Raw genomic sequence first — 23,306 nt, forward strand, 5'->3', positions numbered from 1 at the left:
CTTTTATTGCCCTCACCAAGACCTCCCTCTGGGCACCGCACTCCAGGGAAATTCCCCCGGTCCCCATGCTCCCTCGGTGAGCTTACTTGCTGACGACCCACACTGCACAGCCTCAGAAGCCATTCCATTTGACGACACCCTGCCTTGCGACGGCGTAGCGATCTGTTCAGCGTACATTCTCAATGAGGAAAATGCTCATGGCCGAGTTGTGGACATGTCAGATGAGTGCACCCCCTTCGCAACATGAGAGAAGGTGTCATACCACATATCATCGAGAAGTGCCTGTTTGCTTGAGTGTTTGTTTGCTTGTTTGTCTTCTATGCACTCGTGAATCTCTGGAAGGAACGAATTAAAAACTGCTGATAACACTCAGGGTGTGCATCAGGGGGTTTTAGGAATTTAAAAATTTCCATATTTAAGTGTGTATCATATAGCAAGCAGCACTTGCCACGTCGAATCGAATCTTCCTTGTCACACACCCAACCTTTCCACCAAGTTTCATCCGAATCCATCAACAACTTTTTGAGATATTGTGCTATATATAGTTTTTAGCCCCATCTTTCAATGCTGAAGACTCACTTTAAAAAATTCTCGGATCCAGATCTGGATCCGGATCTTCACCAAAATCTAATCATTTCATCCGTGTCACATATGCCACCTCTCCATCAAATTTCAACCAAATCCGTCCACAACGTTTTGAGATATCCTGTTCACAGACAAACAAACAGACAGTGGTGAAAACACAACCTCCTTCCACCTTCGGTGGTTGAGGTAATGCGAGCTAGTTTACCATGAACACCAAAGATAACAACTACATCATGGATTCCACTCACCGTGAACAGACCATTGGAGTAACTAGGCCTTCCAATAGGGTAAGGGTTGCCATGGTTATTGCCATAAGACTGCATTGGGGCTCGGCAGCCAAGGCGAGAAGCCTAGTAAGGAAAAAAGAAAAAGAAAAGAGAATGAGTTCAAGTTGAGAACAATTATCTGAATTTTCCAACAATGAAAAATCGAACCGGCCCAACTGTACACTTTACATACCTGCTCTAGAATTGCACGGCATCGCTTTTGCTCATCATAAAATGCCTGGAACTGCTTCTCCAGGGAAACAGCTTTTAGGGGGTTCCGTATAGCTCTGGAAAGGCACATGAGAGCATGGATGTATAGATTAGACATAAAACCATTGATGTAAATGCAAAGGCTTACATGCAGCGAGGTTTTCCGCAATAGGAAAAGCTTCTCCCTTCTAATACCTCATCTCTTTCTTGTCATCTCATGATTCCATCATCTTATTTCATCAACATTCCTATTTGATCATTTATCACCAAATAATAAAATTTATTGATGTTCTCTCATTACCCTTCATGAGAGAACATCAAGAAATTACCCTTTATTAAAGAACACCAAGAAGCAAACAAAAAAGCTTTGGGAATCAATTAGGTTTTTTGGGATTCAATTCAATGCAGGAGAGAGAGCAACATGGCGTCAACATGTTGAGGCTTTCGTCTAGCAGTGGACGGAAAATAGATGATGATGATTGATGATGATGATGATTCAATCAGGTGATTCCCAACAGCCAATTTGATGTATATATATATACAGTCATGTGAAAAAGTAAGTACACCCCATGTAAAGTTTTGACTTTTCAAACATATTTCAACATACAGCTATTTGATCTTCATTTCAACAATATCGATAGATAAAGGTGATATAATATAACAAATATCATGAAACATTTACATTTTGTAGTCCATTGTATAATTTAAATAAACATAAATCCAAATTTCGCATGTGGAAAAAGTAAATACACCCTTGGCTCCATTAGGTGGTATTGCCCCCTTTGGCAGAAACAACCTCAAGTAGGCGTTTCTTATAACTGTCTACCAGTCTCTGACATCGACTGGGAGAAACTTTTGCCCACTCCTCCATGCAGAATTCTTTCAGCTGTGCGATGTTTGAGGGGTTTCTTGCATGCACAAAAAAACAACAAAAAAACACCTTTAGAGGCCATTTTCCCCGCAAGCGGGGGTTGGCCTTTTTTCGGGAACTGTGGTTGTTGTTGTTTTTCGGTCCCCTTTTTGAAGCAATGTTTTACGGCCGGATGCCCTTCCTGACGCCAACCATTTTTGCCGCCTTTAACGACAAGCAGGGAATTACCAGTGAACTGGTACTCAATTAGCCGACCTCGGAAGGATGACAGGCTGAGTCAACCCCCCTGGCGTTAATTCAGCGATTGACCGGGATTCGAACCCAGGATCCTAGGATCCTAAGCCGGCACCCTAGCCACTAGCCCAACACCAGGGTTGCACAGCTCAGCACAGCTCGTTTCAAATCCCCCCACAACATCTCGATGGGATTTAGATCCGAGCTTTGACTTGGCCATTCCAGAACCCTCCATTTGTTTCTTTTCAGCCATTTCTTGGTGGATTTACTGGTATGTTTAGGGTCATTGTCATGTTGCAAGGTCCACCTTCGGTTGAGCTTCAACTTTCCGACAGATGGCCTCACATTATCCTGAAGCACCCTCTTGTACAATGAATAATTAAAAGTGGATTCTATGATGGAGAGCTGGCCAGGCCCTGATGCAGCAAAGCTGCTCCAAACCATAATATTTCCACCACCATGCTTTACAGTTGGTATCAGGTTCTTGTGGTCAAATGCTGTCTTTGGTTTTCGCCAAACTTGTCTTCTGGTGCTGTGGCCAAATAGCTCTACCTTTGACTCATCTGTCTAGACCACATTGTTCCAGAAGTGCTGGTCTTTGCCTTGGTGTTCATTGGCAAACTTTAGTCTTGCCCCGATGTTCTTTCTGAACAGCAAAGGTTTCCTCCTGGCACACCTCCCATGTAGATCAAATTTGTGCAGCCTCTTTCTAATGGTAGACTCGTGCACTTTGACATCAACAGTGGCAAGAGATACCTGTAGGTCCCATGGTGACATTCTGGGGTTCTTAGAGACTTCTTTCAGCATCTTGCGGTCTGCTCTCGGGCTGAACTTGCTGGGGCGGCCTGGCCTGAACAAGTTGGCAGTTGTTTGGAATCTTCTCCACTTGTAGATGATCTCCCGGACAGTCGAATGATTGATTTCAAATTGTTTGGAGATCTTTTTAAATCCCTTCCCAGACTCGTAGGCATCTATAACCTTCTTTCTGAAGGCCTCAGAGAGATCTTTTGATCGAGGCATGGTGACGCCGCACACTTCAACAACAAAGAGCAAACCAAACTAAATGTCTGAGGTTTAAATAAGACAGGTTCCTCCAAGATCCTCTCGAATGATGTTCTAATCATTTGCACCTGAGCTGGTGCACCTGATTCTAATTTTAGGTATTTGAAGTAGTGATAAATGTAGGGGTGTACTTACTTTTTCCACATGCGAAATTTGCATTTATGTTTATTTAAATTATACAATGGACTACAAAATGTAAATGTTTCATGATATTTGTTATATTATATCACCTTTATCTATCAATATTGTTGAAATGAAGATCAAATAGCTGTATGTTGAAATATGTTGAAAAGGTCAAAACTTTACATGGGGTGTACTTACTTTTTCACGTGACTGTATATACAGACTTGGCATTTAATGTGGAATATTTTTTTTGTGGGGGTGAACTTACTTTTCAAGATGACTTAGAACCAAAAGTTCATTGGAATTATGTTGAAATTATTCTACATTTTGTTAATGTGACCTTTAACAGAAACAAAAACCACATTTGACATTTCAAAACAGATAAATTGATCCTTGAAAGTGATGCAAACTGATAACGAACTCAATTCATGGACAGTACTGTGTTAAACTTCTGTACGTTTCCAGAAGTATCTCTTTATTTTGTACATTAGCCCAAAATTTTTTTAACAAAAACAAAAGTGAAATTACGACTGGGATTACGGACAGTAAAATTACAGTTCACTACTTCGTGTAACCCCCACGAGCATTCAGGAAAGCACGCACACGTTGAGGCATGCTGTTCACGAGATTTGCCAAGGTTTGGAGAGGAATCGCTTGCCATGCAGTTACAATAGCCTGCTGCAATTCACGCACAGAGGTCGGCAGCTGGTCCAAGTTGTCGATTTGACGCGTTAATTCTGCCCACAAGTTCTCTATCGGATTCATATCAGGGGACATGGCAGGCCACTCCATATGCTCTACACCACGGTCAGCAAGAAAATGTTGGATCATGCGAGCACAATGAGGCCATGCGTTGTCATCTTGGAAGACAAAGTTTCCTCGAAAGGCTGCTCGAACAAATGGAAGCAATGTTTCTTCCAGAATGGCCTTGTGCTTGAACTGGTTCAGGTTTCCATTCAGAACAACCAGGTCAGTTTTGCCCCCTGCATGAAAAGCAGCCCAAACGGTCACCCCACCACCTCCAGCTTGGACTCTTGGCACTATACAATCTTCGTTGTAGGCTCCATGCACTTGTCTGCGCACTCGGACACGGCCATCTTGACGATAGACCAGAAATCTAGACTCGTCACTGAAGATCACGTGATTCCAGTGTCCTGGCTGCCATTGACGGTGCTCTCTGGCCCACTGCAATCGGCGCTGGCAGTGTTGTCTGGTCAGACGTGGCTTTCTCAAGGGACGCCTGGCACTATAGCCTGCTTGAACCAGTCGTTGGTTGACTAGCCTTCTGGATACAGGCACATTTGTCAGTTGCTGCCACTCAGCCCGAAGCCGATTAGCTGACTTGGTACGGCCATTGCGGACTAACCGGTGCAGCTGGCATCATCCCTACTTGTGGTTCTGCGCGGACGTCCTGGCCTCAGTATTGGAGTAGGGACACCCCTCTGAGCATTTCGTTTCAGGATATTTGACACCTGACCTTGAGTGATGCCATACTGCCAAGCAATAGCACGCTCTTTCATGCCGGAATTTCGTAAAGCCACCACTAAATGACAAACAGCATTGTCGAGTTGACGGACCATCTCCAGGGGAAGCGGCAATAACTTTTGTAGACGTGCAGCAGTTGTTTTCCACTAATACAGAACGCAACAACCCTTATATACCTGATTGTGAAAATCGTCAAATGTACCTGTCCATACATTTTGTCACGCCACCTGTGATATAATCCTGTTATTGACTTCTTGCTGCGACAGACAATCAGTGACATGGTTCTTTTAACAAAGAAATCACCGAAGCGTAAAAGAAACTCACCAGATTGATATACCGAGTTCAGAAATTAAACACAAGTCAAGAAAAAAAAAAATTCCATATTAAATGCCAAGTCTGAATATATTGTTGCGGATATGAGATTTGGCCTCCATCCATATCCGCTTGTAAATATTCCCCTATTTCCCCAATACTCCCCAACTATCCCCAATCCCCCATTCCCTAGTCCCATTGTCTGTAAACAACACTCTGTAGCCCCGACCTTCCCCTTTTTCCCCCATTAAATGTCGCACCCAGGTTCACCGCATCTCACGTAGACAACTATAGGACATCTTGCTAGTTATTCTTAGTCTATGTCAGTTAAGGACTCGTTTCCATTAATTCTGACTCTTCGTTGCACCAGAATGTGATTGTATGGCACCAGTAGTGAGTTTAGGACCTCCCAATACCTCCCCACAACCTCATCTCCGCATCCTCCCATCATCTCATGGAACTACAACAACAACTACAACAACAGAGGGGGGCGGCGCGGCGCTGCGCGGGGAGTGTGCGTCCTCACTCCGGCTTGGTTAGCCGCCATTGCCCATGTGCTCCACGGGGTTACCACGAAGGGGCTGACTGTCAGCTCCTCGTCAAGGGCGGAGCCCGGTAACCCCCCGCACCCAATAAGAAGCGGCGGGCCGATTCCATCTGGGGCGGAGCTAACGAGCCGAGGGCGTGTCACTCCCCGCTGGATATACGCAGCCACTTACCGGAGGTGACGTGAGATGCGCCCCCAGCTTGGAGAAAGAACGTCACCTTCTAGCGCTGAGAGAGACCTCCCGCATCTCTGGACCGGACCGGGTCGATTCTGCCCCTGAGCCAAGGTGCACCTTGAGCCATCGACTACCTGCCCCTCCTTGCCATCAATCCCTGTGTGAGTCAGTCTTGTCCCGTTTATCTGTGGTCTGTCGGGGCTAAGATAAGGCCGTGTTTAAGTGCCCACCTTCCTATGCTGTACCTCTTGTCAGTGTAATCTAAACGTTCTGCAAATCCATATTATAACCTCCTCCGGAGGTCTTGAGAACTGTACCCCTGGTGTCGTGTCATTTAATCCCAGCCGTTGTGTCCTTTCCTTCATTGATCTAGCGTAGCGCGATTCGGCCAACGTTCGAGTATAATCGGGTAAACTGTGCAGACGCGGTCATACCAAACCGCTCGGTAAACTAACATCCAAAACCGCGTCTGTAACATTTGGTGTCGGGAAGTGGGATTCGATCCGGAGCGCGTTTCACGCGCTCGAAATTATAACGGCGAAATTTAATTGTGTTTTACAAAAAAAAATAAAAACCCGAATTTTGAAAGTCGCGCTATGGCAGACCAAGACGGCTGGGTTCCGGTAGAGGAGAGTGAGGCAGGGTCGATCCAGGACCAAATTGAGGGACATGAGGGGAGCGAAGCAGTGAGGGTGGCAGGTTCGCAAAATAGCGTCGTCGCGCACGAGGTTACGGGCGCGCAAAATGGCGCCTCGCACATGGCCACGGCGCCCACGCCCGCGACCGTGGTAGCGCCGCTGGTGGATTCGAACCTTTTCCTCCTGCAAATGAGGGCCCTTATGGAACGAATGGGAGACCAAATGGTGGGAATGAGGGCTGATAGTGAGCGGTTGGGAAACCAAATGGGGGTAATGAGGGACGAAGCGAGGGCTCGGAGTGAGCAATTGGGGGTAATGAGGGACGAAGCGAGGGCTCGGAGTGAGCAATTGGGGGTAATGAGGGACGAAGCGAGGGGTACCGGTGAGGGGTTAGACAATAATTTTAAGGGATTAGACAAGAAATTTGGGAAATTAGACAATAGATTAGGGGAAATACAGGAGGGGTTAACGGGGGTAGAAAATAGAATGGCTGCCCAGGAGAATCAGATAGAGGGAGTGAAAAATGGGTTAGAGGGGTTAGAAAACACCATGGAAGGCAAATTGAGGGACATGAGGAACCAAGCGGAAAGGGAAGTTAAACAGATGGGGCAGCAGATAGAGGGGGTTAGAATGGGGGTAGAAACTAAACTGGATGCTCACAGGGAGGAAATGGAGCAGATGAGGGTGGCATCTGGGCAGGAGATGCAAGTGATGGGAGAGGAGATCAGAAGAGGGGTGAGTGAGGAGGTCGGAGGAGTGCGCGAGGAGGTGAGGCACTGTAAGGAGCACATGGAGAAGGAGGTGAGAAAGGGGACTGTAAAGTTACAAGGGGGCATATAGAGGACCTGACGCAGGAAGTGGAACAGCTGACGGAGGGACAAAAAGGACTAACGGAGCAGGTTCAAAGGAACACTGCGGTATTAGGAGGGTTAAAGGCGACACAGAAAGAACTAAAAGATGACTTGATAGCGACGAAGAGGGAATGTCAGATGGTACGTGAGGGACTGACAACGAGGTTGGACGAGGTGATAGAGGTAATGAAGACGAAGGACCGGCAGGTGAGGACGCACATGGAAACGGTCAAGGTAGCCTTAGAGGACGAGCTTGAGGAGACATACCTGGAAATAAAAGAGGTGAAGCAGAAATTAGAAGAAGTGGAAGAAGGGGTGAGCGAAATTAAGAAGCGACGGAGAGGGGATAAGAAAGAGATAAAAGAGGAGATAAAAGAATTGGTCCAAAGTCTGTGTTCGGATCATGATGATGTGCTCATTAACCGGATGAGGGATTCGCAGGTGATGGAGGAGAAGCGAAGAGGAAGAGGACCCGGTGTAAGTGGTGACCAATATGGTCGTGCGTATGATGCGCCAGGTGATTTAAGAAGCTTGGGGGTCGAGATGGACCCGGGTGTTCGTGAGAGGCCGTTGGTGAAGTGTGCGACAGGTCTGGTGTGCGAAAAAGGAGGTGTGCGAGAAAGTCCGACTCTGGGGTGTGTGAGGAAAAAGTGCGTGCCAAGGAGTGAGGGTGCTGGCGAGAGTGAGTCGGTGGTAGCGCGTGTGCGAGGGAGCACATGGAAGCGCGTGGTGAGGAGTGTTACGGAGGGTGTAAAGGGAGAATGCACGCCTGTGGTGAGTGTTACAGAGGGTGTGACGGGAGAGTGTGCGCGAGAGAGGTGTGTAACAGACGGGTGCATGAGGAAAGAGTGCGCTGTCAAGAGTAAGGGTGAGTGCGCTGTCAAGAGTAGTGGTGAGAGTAGTGAGAGTGACAAAGAGCGTGAGTTGGTTGTGACAGGTGAGAAAGGAAGCACACCTGGAATGGTAGAGCGTGAGTGGGAATGCACGCTGGAATTGGTAGTGAGGCACGTGGTTGGGTGTGCGAGTGAGAGCACACCTGTGATTGTCACAGAGGAGGTGACCGAGGAGGGGGTGCGAAGAGGTGTGTTGGTGAGGTGTGCGACCAACGAATGTGTGCCAAGGTGTTCGGTGGTCAGGTGTGTGACCAAGTCGGTGAGCGGAATGAGGGTACCTGGGTGTGTAAGGAAAGGTATGAGCAAGAAAGGGGTAGCGTATGCATGTAACTACGCAGGTGAAGCATCGACGGTAACCGGGTTAGAGGTTAGGTCGAATTTTAGCCGAATCGGGCCCTCGGTGCGTGCCGGGCCTCGCTTTGAACGGCCGCGTCCGTGCTCCACTAGGCGGAGCGGGCAGCTGGATAGGAAGGGTCGTCATGGCGACCACGTTTTGTTGAGACGTGCCGGCAGGTCGAGATCGGGACATTGGATGGCTCCACGCCGAGATGGTGCGTGGGATCTCGGCCCGGGTAAACCTCCTTCCCTGCACCGAATGCCGGACGCATCCAGCCGCCGGCACAAAACAACAAGCATTCATTGCTCGGCTTTACGAAGCCGGGCTTTGGACAGGAATTGGCGCACCGAGAGGCATTAGTGAGTAGACTGTGTGATGAGGTTAGTGTTTTGGCCCCAAAATTAGAGAAAAACAAAATTTGATGATTGGCAAAGGATTGGCAGTAATGATTGGCAGATGATGGGTAGTGATTGGCAAATTTTTGATTTGTTGAAATTTGATGTGCAAAATTGGTAGTGAGCGATGAGCCCGGTGGGTAAGGGTGGCATCCCTGCCACCCTTCCCAGTGGGGCAAATGCGCTATAGTTTATGGGGTTTATGGCAGTGAAAACTAGCCCGGGTGGGTTAGGTTATATTGATAGGGACCTAGAAGATGACATTAGGTAACGTTAAGGTTAGTTAGTGACAGATACCTGTAGTGGGGACGCAGGTAGATTAGTGTGGGTTATAATGACGAGGGAGCGCAATAGTTTAAAGGGACGACTGGGAAGCGCAAGTTTCAGAGGGGAGTAGTTAGATGAGATGATGCCGTGTGGTTGAGAATTGAACAGGTGTGATTGCACAGGTGTGCAACTGAACAGGTGTGTGGAGCAGTGTGTGGAGTAGTGAGTGTGTGGATCAGCGCGAATGCGCTTGGGGAGAGAAGGGTGCAGGCGGCACCAAGTATGAGAGCACAGGTGTGCAAGTACAGGTGTGTGGAGTACATGGAGTAAGTGGTACGGAGTGGTGTGCATGGTGCGAAGGTGTGGATGGGGGAAGAGTGGACCCCTTTCACGAGTACCCGGGGCGGGTAGCGTAAGTGTTAGGTAGAAGGTATAGGTAAATTGTGGTTGGATATTGGCATTTGTGGTGCGGGTGACAGAATGATATTTGGATGGGTGCATTAGTGTTGTGGAAATGGCTGGGCGTGTAGCCTGTTAGTGTGTGTAGTTGGTTTGGGCACTCCACCACTGTGAGGATGTCGGCCAGGTGAGGCCGCAGGTGGGCTCTGGGAGCCGTTAGTGTCAGTGGGGCCCGAGGATCCGGAGGACGGACCCGGGTAGCCCAGTGCCAGAGAGGGCACCGAGTGGGGAGAGCGCCAGAGGGCCTTCCCCAGGTAGATAGGTTAGGGTAAGAAGCAGGTAAGCTCGGAGGCAACTGCAGTGGTGGAGGTGTGCAGGTGGGTAGACCTGCTGGGAGAGCTACACGTCACAGCCCAGAAATTGTGCGAGGGCACCGGGAGATGAATCGGGGGAGTGAGACCCCAAATTGAAAAGCACCACAGTTTGGTCAATGGGAATTGGTTTTTAGAACCCATAGTGTAAGAGGGCCAATGGTTGGCAGGAGAAAGACCCCGGGTAATGTAAAGTTGTTAAAGTCATTTAGGAAATAGTTAGGATTGATGAACCTGTCGCACCATACGCAGCCACTTACCTGAGGTGATGATGATGACTCCACACCTGTGTTTTCTTTGTTCTGTGTGCAGGAAATGAGAATTGCTGTGTGGATTTGTGAGACGCATCACGACGTGGATGAGACATTAGGGTGATTCCATCTCTCCCTCCTTAGGAGGGACTGATGATGAATTGGTGATGGCAAATTTTGATGTTGAGTTGGAGATGGCAAATTGTGATGAGAGTTGGAAATGGCAAATTTGATTGGATAGGAGGGAGAGAAGACGAATTTGGTTTATGGGAGGAACGGGGAAGACAGTAGGGACGTTTGTTGATTTGTAAAGTAGATGTTTATGGGTAGTGTTGTGTTTTGTGGATACAGTAAGGGGTAAGGGAGGGGCAATGTAGGTTACCTGGTGGGGGGGGGGGGGTGTACGGTAGGAACGTACCTGTCTCACCTGGTTCCCATGTGCCCCTAGTGTGCATTACCTAATGTTGCGTGCACTTTTGCGCCCTTACCACCTTACTCACTTGTCTTCTTCTTTTGTCTCCCACCTCCGAGGATCTGGCTTTGGGGCAGAGAGAGAGGAGAGAGAGAGGTGCTGGCTCCGCAGTTGTGGGCCTGCACTTTCGCTGCTTGCTGCCGGGATCGATACACCATATGGACCGCAATATTTGTGGCCGCCCACCATGGACCGCAGTTCGTTTGCGGCCAAGCACCACCCGTGGATGGACCTCTGGGTCAACGTGGCACCTATGCCAGACAGGTGAACCACTAATAGTTGGCCCCCTGACTGCCACAACAAAGAAATGGACGCGGTTGGCGCCTTTCTTTATTTTTTAAAGAAGCCAGAAGGCCAAGTGCACCACACGAAGGCAAGACCAGCGGCAGAACATCGGCCGGCTGCGACACCACCGGTGACTATAAACACTTTATTGGTGCACCGGATGGTGCTGACTGTACATGATGGGGTGGTGCTTTTGATGCTTGGATGGGGTGCTCTGCACATTATTAAAGGCCGTAGGGCCACAGAGCACTCGTGGGTTGGTGTATCGATGCTGGCATGCGTGCTCTCTCTCTATGCATAACATCTGCATGTGTTCCTCCAAAAACAGGTCCTGGATCGTAGTGTAAATATCAGTGTAGTCTTAGGTAAATAATGCTCCCTACCGGCTGTATGTTTAGTTTGAGAATTCTTTCCGCGATTCGGTTATCCTGTGGGTGTGTTTCTGTGAGGAGAAGGGTGCAACGTCGCAGGGGGACATATTTACTCATTTGTGAACATCTGTAAAACTGTCGCACTCAGGGTTGAGTTAATAGTAGAGGGAACTACATCTGAGTGCCACACTAAAGTAAGTAAAGATTTATCGGGTCGGGACGCTTAGTCTATGTCAGTTAAGGACTCGTTTCCATTAATTCTGACTCTTCGTTGCACCAGAATGTGATTATATGGCACCAGTAGTGAGTTTAGGACCTCCCCTTACCTCCTCCCATCTTCCCCATGAAACAACAACAACAACAACAACAACTACAACTACAACTACAACAACAGAGGAGAATGGGGGCGGCGCGGCGCGGGGGAGTGTGCGTCCTCACACCGGCTCGGTTAGCCGCCATTGACCATGCGCTCCGACGGGGTTACCACGAAGGGGCTCCCTGTCAGCCCCTCGTCAAGGGCGGAGCCGGTAACCCCCCCGCACGCACCCAATGAGAAGCAACGGGCCGATTCCATCTGGGGCGGAGCTAACGAGCCGAGGGCGTGTCACTCCCCGCCGGATATACGCGGCCACTTACCGGACGTGACGTGAGATGCGCCCCCAGCTTGAAGAAGAGCCAGTCACCACCTCCGAGCGCTGAGTGAGACCTCCCGCATCTCTGGACCGGAGCGGGTCGATTCTGTCCTTGAGCCAAGAGTGCACCTTGAGCCATCGATACCCGCTTTCCTTGCCATCAATCCCCGTGTGAGTCAGTTTTTGTCCCGTTTATCTGTCGTCTGTCGGGGCTAATATAAGAGTGTAACTAAGTGCCTGCCTTTCTATGCTGTCCCTCTTGTCGTTGTAATCTGACCTTCCGCCCTAATATAACCTCCTCCGGAGGTCTTGAGAACTGAACCCTTGGTGTCGTGTCATTTTAATCCCAGCCGTTGTGTCCTTTTCCTTCATTGATTTAGCATAGCGCGACTTAGTCAACGTTCGAGCATAATCGGGTAACTTGTGCGGACACGGCGGCCATTCCGCTCGGCCCACCATAACATCAAAGTCGTGTCGGTAACAACGTTGTCAGCCTTTGGTTTTGTCCCTCATGCTCTATCATTTTTAAGTGCTGTGCATCAGGCAATGAAGCAGCACGTACCAATTGTAAAGTTTTTGGTACGACTCTGCCAAGGTTAGAATAGCTGACCTCTCAAGACTCGGAGGAGATGCTCCAACCATTACACAAACAGAGTCTGGTTGAAATAGGATGACAGTTATATAACCGACGAGAAGTAATTTCACCGCCAGGATAACAATACTGTTGCGGATATGGGACTTGGCCTCAATATCCGCTTGTAAATACTCCCCTATTTCCCCAATACTCCCCAACTATCCCCAATCCCCCATTCCCTAGTCCCATTGTCTGTAAACAACACTCTGTAGAACCGACCTTCCCCTTTTTCCCCCATTAAATGTCGTGCCCAGGTCCACCGCATCTCACGTAGACAACTTTCGGACATCTTGCTAGTTATTCTTAGTCTATGTCAGTTAAGGACTCGTTTCCATTAATTCTGACTCTTCGTTGCACCAGAATGTGATTGTATGGCACCAGTAGTGAGTTTAGGACCTCCCAATACCTCCCCACAACCTCATCTCCGCATCCTCCCATCATCTCATGGAACTACAACAACAACTACAACAACAGAGGGGGGCGGCGCGGCGCGGCACGGGGAGTGTGCGTCCTCACTCCGGCTTGGTTAGCCGCCATTGCCCATGTGCTCCACGGGGTTACCACGAAGGGGCTGACTGTCAGCTCCTCGTCAAGGGCGGAGCCCGGTAACCCCCCGCACCCAATAAGAAGCGGCGGGCCGATTCCATCTGGGGCGGAGCTAACGAGCCGAGGGCGTGTCACTCCCCGCTGGATATACGCAGCCACTTACCGGAGGTGACGTGAGATGCGCCCCCAGCTTGGAGAAAGAACGTCACCTTCTAGCGCTGAGAGAGACCTCCCGCATCTCTGGACCAGACCGGGTCGATTCTGCCCCTGAGCCAAGGTGCACCTTGAGCCATCGACTACCTGCCCCTCCTTGCCATCAATCCCTGTGTGAGTCAGTCTTGTCCCGTTTATCTGTGGTCTGTCGGGGCTAAGATAAGGCCGTGTTTAAGTGCCCACCTTCCTATGCTGTACCTCTTGTCAGTGTAATCTAAACGTTCTGCAAATCCATATTATAACCTCCTCCGGAGGTCTTGAGAACTGTACCCCTGGTGTCGTGTCATTTAATCCCAGCCGTTGTGTCCTTTCCTTCATTGATCTAGCGTAGCGCGATTCGGCCAACGTTCGAGTATAATCGGGTAAACTGTGCAGACGCGGTCATACCAAACCGCTCGGTAAATTAACATCCAAAACCGCGTCTGTAACAATATAAATATATGTTCCATGCCAGGAAGAGGAACGACAGATGCGCTTTTTATTGTAAGGCAGTTGCAGGAGAAGTACATGGAGAAGAGGAAGAAGTTGTTTCTTGGATTTGTTGATCTGGAGAAAGCATTCGAGAGGGTTCCACGCAAAGTAGTGACATGGGCATTGAGGAAGTTGGAGTGGAGGAATGGTTGATCAGAGAAGTGATGGCAATGCACGAGAGAGCACGCACAGCTGTGAGGACAAAGGACGGGAACAGTGGTGAGTTTGAGGTGAAGGTGGGAGTGCATCAGGGGTCGATACTAAGTCCACTACTATTTGTAGCTGTGATGGAGGTGCTGGCTCAGAACATAAAAGAGGGTTTACCATGGGAGTTGTTGTGTGCAGATGATCTGGTGTTGATTGGGGAGAGTATGGATGGACTGAAAGAGAAGATGAACAAGTGGAAGGAATGTATGGAGGCAAAAGGTCTGAAGGTGAATATCGGAAAGACGAAGGTGATGGCAAGTGGGAAAGCATGTGATGAGGTGGAAAGAACTGGGAAGTGGCCGTGTGCTGTGTGCAGGAAGGGTGACGGAGTGAACTCCATTCAATGTAGAATGTGCGCTGAGTGGGTTCATCAAAAATGTAGTGGTCTGAGAGGGTCATTAACCAGTGTGGCAGCTACATTCAAGTGTAAGGTGTGCACAGAGGGAGCTGCAGATGAAGGAAATGTTGAGTTGGATCTTGGAGATGGCATGAAGCTGGAAGGTGTGAAAACATTTTGCTACCTAGGAGACATGTTGAATGGAGAAAGTGGCTCAGATTCGGCAATGGTTGCTGGAGTGAGATGTGCATGGAAGAAGTTTCAGGAACTGAGTGGCGTGCTGACGAGGAGGGGAGTGTCGTTGAAGCTGAAGGGAAAGGTGTATGCTGCATGGCCAAATGCATGACAATAACGGGCCAAATGACCTCCTCATCACCGTCACGGTATAAAACCCATTTTCAGGTATGTCGTGGTTAAAACTCTGATGGTAGAAAGTTTCATTGTGATTAAACTTGGGAGCTCAAAGCAGTATGATCCCAAACAAAGAAAAAAAACAACTCACCTTGATGTGCGGATGAGGTAATCGTTGGAGGTTCACCTGTTGTCAAGTTGCGGTTTGGAGTTGGTGTCACGTGGCTCCTTTTTTCTTCAAAATATTTGTCACACTTGAGTGTGATGTTAGATAAGCAGTAAAATTACCTCTAAAACGATGTATAAGTTGTGTTTGTACGATTTTCGTTTTTTGAATAATTAGCGCATTTGAGAGGTCACATGACTCCTTCTTTGCTGAACTTACCGATCATGGTAGCGTCGTAATTAAGAGTTGTTTCTCACATATGATAACATATTTGATGATCGGAGCTCACCATCAAACTAATTATTTTGATTTCAATCTCATTAAATAATTTGTTTCGTTGTCATTGGAATACCCACATCGTAATGGACAATAAACAGTTTGGGGTGTTCAAAAATTAGATAACGCTAAACTCTGACACCCCTCCCCCACCCCTCCTCTCCCCACACTTCCACACACCTTGTAACACTCAGTAACGCTTCAACAGACACCGCCTAAGATGTTACATGATGCTTGAAGGCTGCCCCCCCCTCACATCACAGTCCTGAGGGATGGCGGTTTGACAATGATATGTAATTCTGGTGCCAGAAATTATCTGGGATAGCCAACCTAACTTCCCTCTGCAGCCTCTTCTTCCTCTTATCAGGGAGGTGGTGCCACTTTTTTCTTCCATCGACCAGCTTACACTTCCAGTGAGATATCTCCACAAAGCTATGGCTGATACTTGTAGCAGAGTCAAAATATTGTTATGAATTTTAGGGTAGGGGGATATATAGATCCAGGTAGATCTGCATAGGTAGGTGCTTCGACTGTCGTGCTCGGGAATCTTGATGTAATAAGTTTTGTAGCCCAGATGTCGGATAAGTTGGATATGTGTCCCCGCCACGAGGGGCCGGGGCATGTTAAGTAGTTGTAGGGATGAGGTTAATTCCCCGGTGTGTCGTTCCCCCTGTGATCATACCTGTGTCCTGTATGGCAACGCACAATAGACATGAGTTCGGCCCAATAGTAACACCACACAAACAATACTTAAATCCCCCCTCTGCCACAATAACCATAAAACCCACCGGAAGCCAGTTTGAGGCACCGCCGATGCAGTTACAGCCAGCCACACCACCAGCTTGCATGGTAACACTCATTGCTCAGGCAGGCTGAGGCCACGCCCACCTTGCGAAGGATTGGTAGAAGGAAGACACCACAGGACGGGGGCCGCCGATTGGTGGAGTGGGAGGGGACTGGTGATTGGCCAGGGGAGGGGCGAGTAAGAAGCAGGCCGCCGATTGGCAGAGTAAGAAGCGACAGACTGATTGGATTGAACGAATGGCATGAGAGAGAGGTAACGCGGCCATTGGTGGAGGGTTGAGCCTGTAATGTTGGCCGGCAGGAATTGGCAGCGAGAGAGAGAGAGAGAGAGAGATGATGTCAAGAGGGCTTGAAAAAAGAAGAAGAGACCGACATTTTGTCTCTCTCTCGTCCCTGCTCGTTGAAGAGACCTGAGTGCCTGGACCTCGTTCGCTCTTGCTCTCACAATTCCTCTACTCCGACCTCCTGCCCTTATGCTTTCCTTCACCCTCGACTCTCTCCTTTCTGACCCGAATGTTGAGTGCATCGCAGACCATGCCGAATCCAGAAGGAAATTGCACGGCTGGTGAAGCGGGTGCACGCCTGCTCGCTCACTTGGCGCGAGAGGTTTTATCGAGGCCTGGTGAACAGAAGCGCATCGAGGCCTTTCTTCCTGCCAACCGGAGCCACGTCGGACGACGCACTCGAAGCCTGACCGACCATCCCTGATGACCCCGGACACACTGCAGACATAGCTAAGCTGCACCACAGAACACAACGTTTCCTTTAATTGAATTCTTCCTTTGTCCATTGTTGAAGTTAGGTGAGTGGATCCCAACCTAGGTTGTAGTATTTATCGTCGCGTTCTTTGTTCTCGGGGTCCGGCAATAAAGCCGTGTTATTTTTGTACAAAAAAATCCGTTTCGTGTGGTTTATTCATTTGCAAGGTGAAGACACCTGCGTGCGGCGGCCATCCAGGTGAGTCGGTATTCTTCATTCCGTCTCGCGTATCATTCGCCATCAATTGGATAACGCCTCAAAATAAGCTCGATTCATCATCCGTGGGTGCTCTGTCTTAATAGAGCCATCCACAGGACAATATGGAAACATTTCCACGTTCCCCCAAAAAATTGCAAGAAAACGTTTTATGGTATTTTTCTTTTCAATTAGGTCTACAGAACAACATTAAAAGTTGCCAAAAATTGGATTACCAGAAAGGGTCTAGATTGGAGGTTAGAAAAAAATGGCAGCCAATGTTTGAACATGTCTGATATTGACTCATATCTGGTGAATTGAACATTTCCAAGCACTTTAACCCTTTGAGGTTAAATTTTTGGGGGGTAATATGACTTTCAGTGAGCTAAATACATCCTAAATAAATAAAATAATGCAATTAAAAAATCATAATTTAATCATCAAAATAATTAATGACTCAAAGGGTTAAGTGTAAAAATTATCTCTACATATCATATTTCAGTAAAGATATAATTCCTGATGCTAACAAAACTATCCCATGTGTCGTCATGACGTCATTGATGCGAAAACTTCCTCTTTTTGGTTTCAGGTCGTGAAAATGAGTGCGGAGCAAGCACCCAAATGCCCTTTGTGCCAAAAGGAGTTACGAAGTGAAGACAGAGTCTACATTGGTAGGAAAGGAGCTGATGGCATAAACAGGGCAAGTGTCGAGAGAGTAAATGACATCATTGTAACATACGAAAGCTAAGTTAGATCAAACCACATCCGTCAAGAGAAGTGCACGCCTCTTGAGTGGACCGTACGATAGTGTTTATTCTGTGGGAACAAAGTTGCGACGAGCAAAATTAGAGATGATTACGATGCCTATAGCTGTGTTAGAACATATAACTTTGTGGACAAGATAATGTCACACTGTAACACGAAGTGATGACTGGGCCACTACTGTCCAGTGACGTATTGAATACTTCAGCAGAGAGTTGCCAGCTGCAGACTGTTTGTACCATCATTCATGTGATGTACATTTTTGCACTCGCCGGGATGTATTCGTGGCTGAAGTTGAGGGGCTACATGATATTGTGACTTTTCAAGAGAAAACTACAAAAATCCTACATAATTACTTCAACAGGACGCACGATGACGACGAGGAAGCCCAGAAGAGAGGCATCATAGAAACCACCGCCAAACCCATCAAAAGTGATCTAAAAACCTTGGTTCTACGTTTAAAAAACAAGTACCCGAAAGCTACAGACCTTAAACTGGAGTGTGCCATAGACTATGTTTCCCCGAGCTTGCGTTGTCTGCTTCAACATCTTCTCGCTGGAAAGGACACCCGTCAGAAAGAAGCGTGTATTGGGCACACAATTGTTCAAGCGGTGCGTCCAAGGACTGTGATAGCACCATAACAACTTCGGCTCGCTGTCCAAAAGCATCAACACTTCCGATCAAGGTGTTTTATTGAGTCTTTCGGCCATGGGTTATTGCTCCTCATACTCAGAAGTGCAAAGGTTTGAGGAAAACGCCTCTTCCTCAGTTGCTCCTGATGTTTAGGTGGCGTCAACATACCGGATATGATGCTGTTGTTTGCAGCAGATAACGTCGACCATAACATTGTGACCCTAGATGGAAAAGGTACATTCCATGGGAATGATAGCAGCCGTAAGGCCAGGCCAACACGTCGATCACACAGTTCTCAGATGCAAACTGTCCGACCTGAACATCATTGACCAGACAAAAGTGGATACCATTGAATACCGTTTTGGGGAACACACTCGTCGCATTACAGAATTTCAGCCCCTGCCATTCCTAAATGAACTGGACCACACCATTGACATAATGTAGGAGATGTGCTTTCGCTTCACTCAAGCAGTACCAAAAAAGCAAGAATGATGCACATACTACACAAGGACTGTGACTATCACGGACAGTCTTCGGTAGTTTTTCTACCAATGATTGATATGTACCCTGGCGACAAGACATGTATCTTCTCCACACTAGAGTACATTGGAAAACTTGCTTCTAAGCATAACACCCCACCAGTTGTCACTTTCGAACAGCCACTCTTTTGGAAAGCTTCCGAGATAATACATGAGGTTCCAGACAATAGCCCAGTTGAGATGTTGTGCTGTTACTTGGGAACTTCCATACCTTCATGAATCTGTTGGGCGCCATAGGAGTACTGATGAATGGGAGTGGCCTGAAAGACGTCTTGGAGATGATTTACGGTGAAAACGCTGAGGTGCACATGATGAATGGAAAATCTGTGCAGCGTGCATTTTGGGGACACCTCCTTGTTTGTCAGTGTCTGATGCACCAGATCACAGCTAAAATCATTGCAGATGAGCCAGGATTTGAGATCCTCATGCAAGTACTTGACAGACAATATACTATGTTAGATACGTGTGAAATAGACTTGGAAACATTACTCAAAAGTGATTGTATCAAACGGATTTCCCATACACGAGTTTCCAAAAAGTCTGAATTATCTAATAGTTCAAAAACGAGCAAACTATGGCTGAACTATCTGAAAATGTTGGGAGAGGCGCGGGAACTTGTCGAGACCGATCGCACAGGGTCATGGCAAATGCACCTCCACGCTCTATCTGCCTGCTTACCGATATTTGCTGCTACTGCACATCCCATCTATCTAAAGTCTGCTTATCTTTTCCTGCAGAAGATGCAGGCATTATAAACTGAAAACTCTGCAGTATTTTCCAAATTAAGAAACGGATTCCATATGGTCCGACGCACCGACCAATACTGGGCTGGCCTAGGATTAGACTTGATGATCGAACAGACCCTGATTCGGTCCCTTAAAAATACAGGGGGCCCGACAAGAGGAAGTGGCATGACTGAACTTCAATGAGCTGTTTGGACAATGTCTTCTCCTGTATCCTCCGCCTACACCACGCCATGCAGGAATTCTGTCGAACCTTATACACAACGCGCGAACAGCACAAAGAGGCATCTGCATCACAAATAGACAGGACAAGATGGACTTGGCCAAAATTGCCACAAATCTTGAACAGCATTCTCCATTCTCAGATGAGGCCACCCTTCGCAACATCATCACAGGGATAAATGCTGATGAGGATGTCAATGTGCAGGACCTTTTCAATGTTGGCAGAAACACAGTGAAGAAAATGGAAGGACAATCTGTCTTCTCATATTCACACAAACGAAACAGGACACCGCACAAACGAAGACATTCGCACAAATGAAACAGGAATACCAAGGATCGAACCATTGATCCAGCACTGTTATTTCAGAGGATCCTTGTGGTATCTCAGTCGGGAAATCTGTGCCTAGATGAGGTAATGAAATATGAAATTTCCCCATATTCTCAATCCTTGTTTGAAACAAAGAATCGTATGCGGAAGCCAGAAAAAGCACAACTTCTGGACGCTATACAATGGCATATTACTTCGTCAGAAGATGCTGTTCTCCAGTCCATTCCAAAGACTGATCACTACATTCAGATAGTGGTTCACTTCTACATCGACTGAAATGGACCGAAGGCAGCACCTACAGCTCAATTGCCAACGCCTACACGTCTTTCACATCAGACCTGTATGGCAATGCCACCGTTGTCTTTGATGAATATGATGGAGGACCAAGTCCAAAGGACAATACGCATCAGCGACAAAGTCGAACTCTGGCTTAGGACCATGTCAACATATCGGATACAACAACATTCGTTGGGACAAAGGAAGATTTCCTCTCAAATGATATGAACAAACAGGCCCTCATCCACTTGATCTCTGAACACTTGCGGCAGAAAGGCCGTCATATCATCCAAGCTGAAGGCGATGCAGACTTGGACAGCATCCGTCGCAATGACATCTTACAATTCAACAACCCTGATCAGAGTAGACACAGATCTGCTGGTAATGCTGCTGTGTCATGCAACTACGAAGGACTGCATGGATCTGTACTTTCGGTCAGACAAGGGGAAACCAAATGTTTATAACATCAAAGTTTGGAAATGGTTGCTTGGTGACAATGTCTGCTCTTATCTATTGTTTGCCCATGCCTTCTCCAGATGCGACACTACGATGCGAGAGTCTTTGGGGTGGGGATGAAATGTGTTTTCCAAAAAGTCATCAAGGGTGAATCTGTCTTGCATGCCTGTTCGCAGGTCTTTTGCGCACCAATATAGATCAATTTACTGTTGAAACCACTGGTTGCAAGGCGATGGAGTCCTTGTTTAACGGGACCCAATCTGACTCTTTAGCATCATTACGCTACAAGTTCCTTGGCAAGAAATGGCCACAGCAAGGACCTTCGTGACACCCGAAAGACTGCCTCCAACAACCTCGGCCACAAACCTTCACTCTCGGTGGACGTAACTACAAGTCATGGTTTGGATGGACAAGGAAGACGGCATGGACCCTAATGAATGGGGCTGAGACATGCAAGGGGACAAACTTAGTCCACTCATGATGCACAATAGCCCTGCGGCAGGCATTCTGCTCAAAATGATCCACTGCAACTGTACTGCAGGATGCAGCATACAGAAATATAGCTGAAATAAACATGGCCTTGAATGCACCAGAGCTTGCGGACCTTGCCAAGAAGGCAACTGCGGTAATGTGGCTACTGCGCCAGTTCCAGGTGATGAAAATGAAGACTAAATATTTGGGGAAGGTACGTTGGAACATACGCTCTACAGAGCGAAAATAATTTCTCGAGGGTAGACTGGTTGCGTAACTCTTTTGGTATTTCGAAGTATTTTAGTCAGTTTTTGTTTTTCTATCAATCATACATTTAGTTATTTTTACTAATGCCATATTTAGACCCTTTCTGGTAGTCCATTTTTTGGCAACTTTTAATATGTTGTTCTGTAGACCTAACAAAACAAAAAAATACCATTAAACGTTTTCTTGCAATTATTTTGGGGTCATGTGGCATACTGATCCTACTATTGATAGAGAAAAGCTCTATCAGAACCTCATTGAAGGTTACGGAAAAGCTCACCCAGAAATGTCCAAAAAGTCCTTTACCTCATTTTAATATGTGAAGAAAAAGGTCGTTATGTAGCCCCTTGTAGGCTCTAACACTCCATAACGTTTGGACATACACCCACCCCCACCCACTCCAAACCCAACCCCACTAAACCCCAACCCCACCCACTCCAAACCCCAACCCCCACCCCACACCCCAGCGTTAGATACCATACCCGTATGTAATTCTAGAATGGATAAGACATCGTTAAAAGGTAGGCGATATCGATAATATTGTAAGAAATGAAATATATCTCACCTGCGATTGAATATTTCTGTAATAGTGACCAGAAACCATTTGAAAATCGAAAAAAAATTATGGTTGCCGAGGTTACCTGCGGATCCAATCCACCCACAATGTCTCACGCTCACGGAACCTCTTAATTAAATGAGATATTCGAAATCTATTTGGTTGTTAGACAATTGTAACGCATTCTCTAAACAACTATATAGGCTTTTCGGATCAACATCGCTTGTTTTAAACTATAGGATGTATATTTTGAGTGTATATTTGGAGGGTGTATAACACTGGTCAACAAAATATTAAAAGTTTTATGGTTCTAGGATATTTTGAGGTGATTCTAACCAACATGAACCTGTAGATTTCGATTATGATATCCAATTTTCACGAGCACATCCAGTTTTTGAGAACCAGTATACCATAGGAATACCACTTCATTTGACATTTACAAACCTCTTGCTGACCCTGAGAAGGTATTCTTACCACCACTTCATTTGAAACTTGGTTTGATGAAGAACTTTGTGAAGGCCATGGATCAAGATGGTGCTGGCTTCCACTACTTGCTAATGAAGTTCCAAGGCATTGTATATCTGAGGCCAAAGTAAAGGCGGGTGTTTTCAATGGTCCTCAAATTCGTCTTGTACTCACTAATCAGGACTTTGTAACGAGACTATCTGAGCTGGAAAGCGTTGCTTGGGATAGCTTTGCGGCTCTTGCTAACAATTACCTTGGAAATTTTCGAGCATCAAATTATGGAGAGCTTGTGGACAAGATGTTGAAGAGTTAACAGGCGCTCGGTGCTCGAATGTCACTCAAGATACATTTCTTCCATTCTCATCTGGACTTCTTTCCACAAAATCTTGGCGATGTCAGTGATGAACATGGAGAAAGGTTTCACCAGGAAATTGCCATCATGGAGACTCGATATCAAGGCCGATTCAATCCAAACATGATGGGCGACTACTCTTGGACTTTACAGCGTGAAAGTGATTGCTCCTACAAACGCAAAAGTAAAGTTTAGAAGCACTTTTAATGTGATGTAAATAAAAACTTAAAGTTCATGTTATTTTTTGT

General features: G+C 47.1%; 1 protein-coding gene across 4 annotated transcripts in view; it reads right to left on the reverse strand.

Annotated features, from left to right (window-relative positions):
* The window catches only part of LOC137438993 (uncharacterized), a 139,212-nt gene that overhangs the window by 76,641 nt on the left and 39,265 nt on the right, over positions 1-23,306 (reverse strand). For all 4 annotated transcript variants that reach the window (XM_068134535.2, XM_068134536.2, XM_068134537.2 and 1 more), the window contains exons 5-6: positions 1,045-1,138; positions 834-935 (exon numbers count right to left, since the gene is read on the reverse strand). In XM_068134535.2, coding sequence (XP_067990636.2) covers positions 834-935; positions 1,045-1,138 — 196 coding nt within the window. The remainder of the gene's footprint in view (positions 1-833; positions 936-1,044; positions 1,139-23,306) is intronic.

The sequence above is a fragment of the Myxine glutinosa genome, chromosome 13, assembly GCF_964187855.1.
Source record: "Myxine glutinosa chromosome 13, kmMyxGlut1.1, whole genome shotgun sequence".
Classification (NCBI taxonomy): Eukaryota; Metazoa; Chordata; class Myxini; order Myxiniformes; family Myxinidae; genus Myxine; species Myxine glutinosa.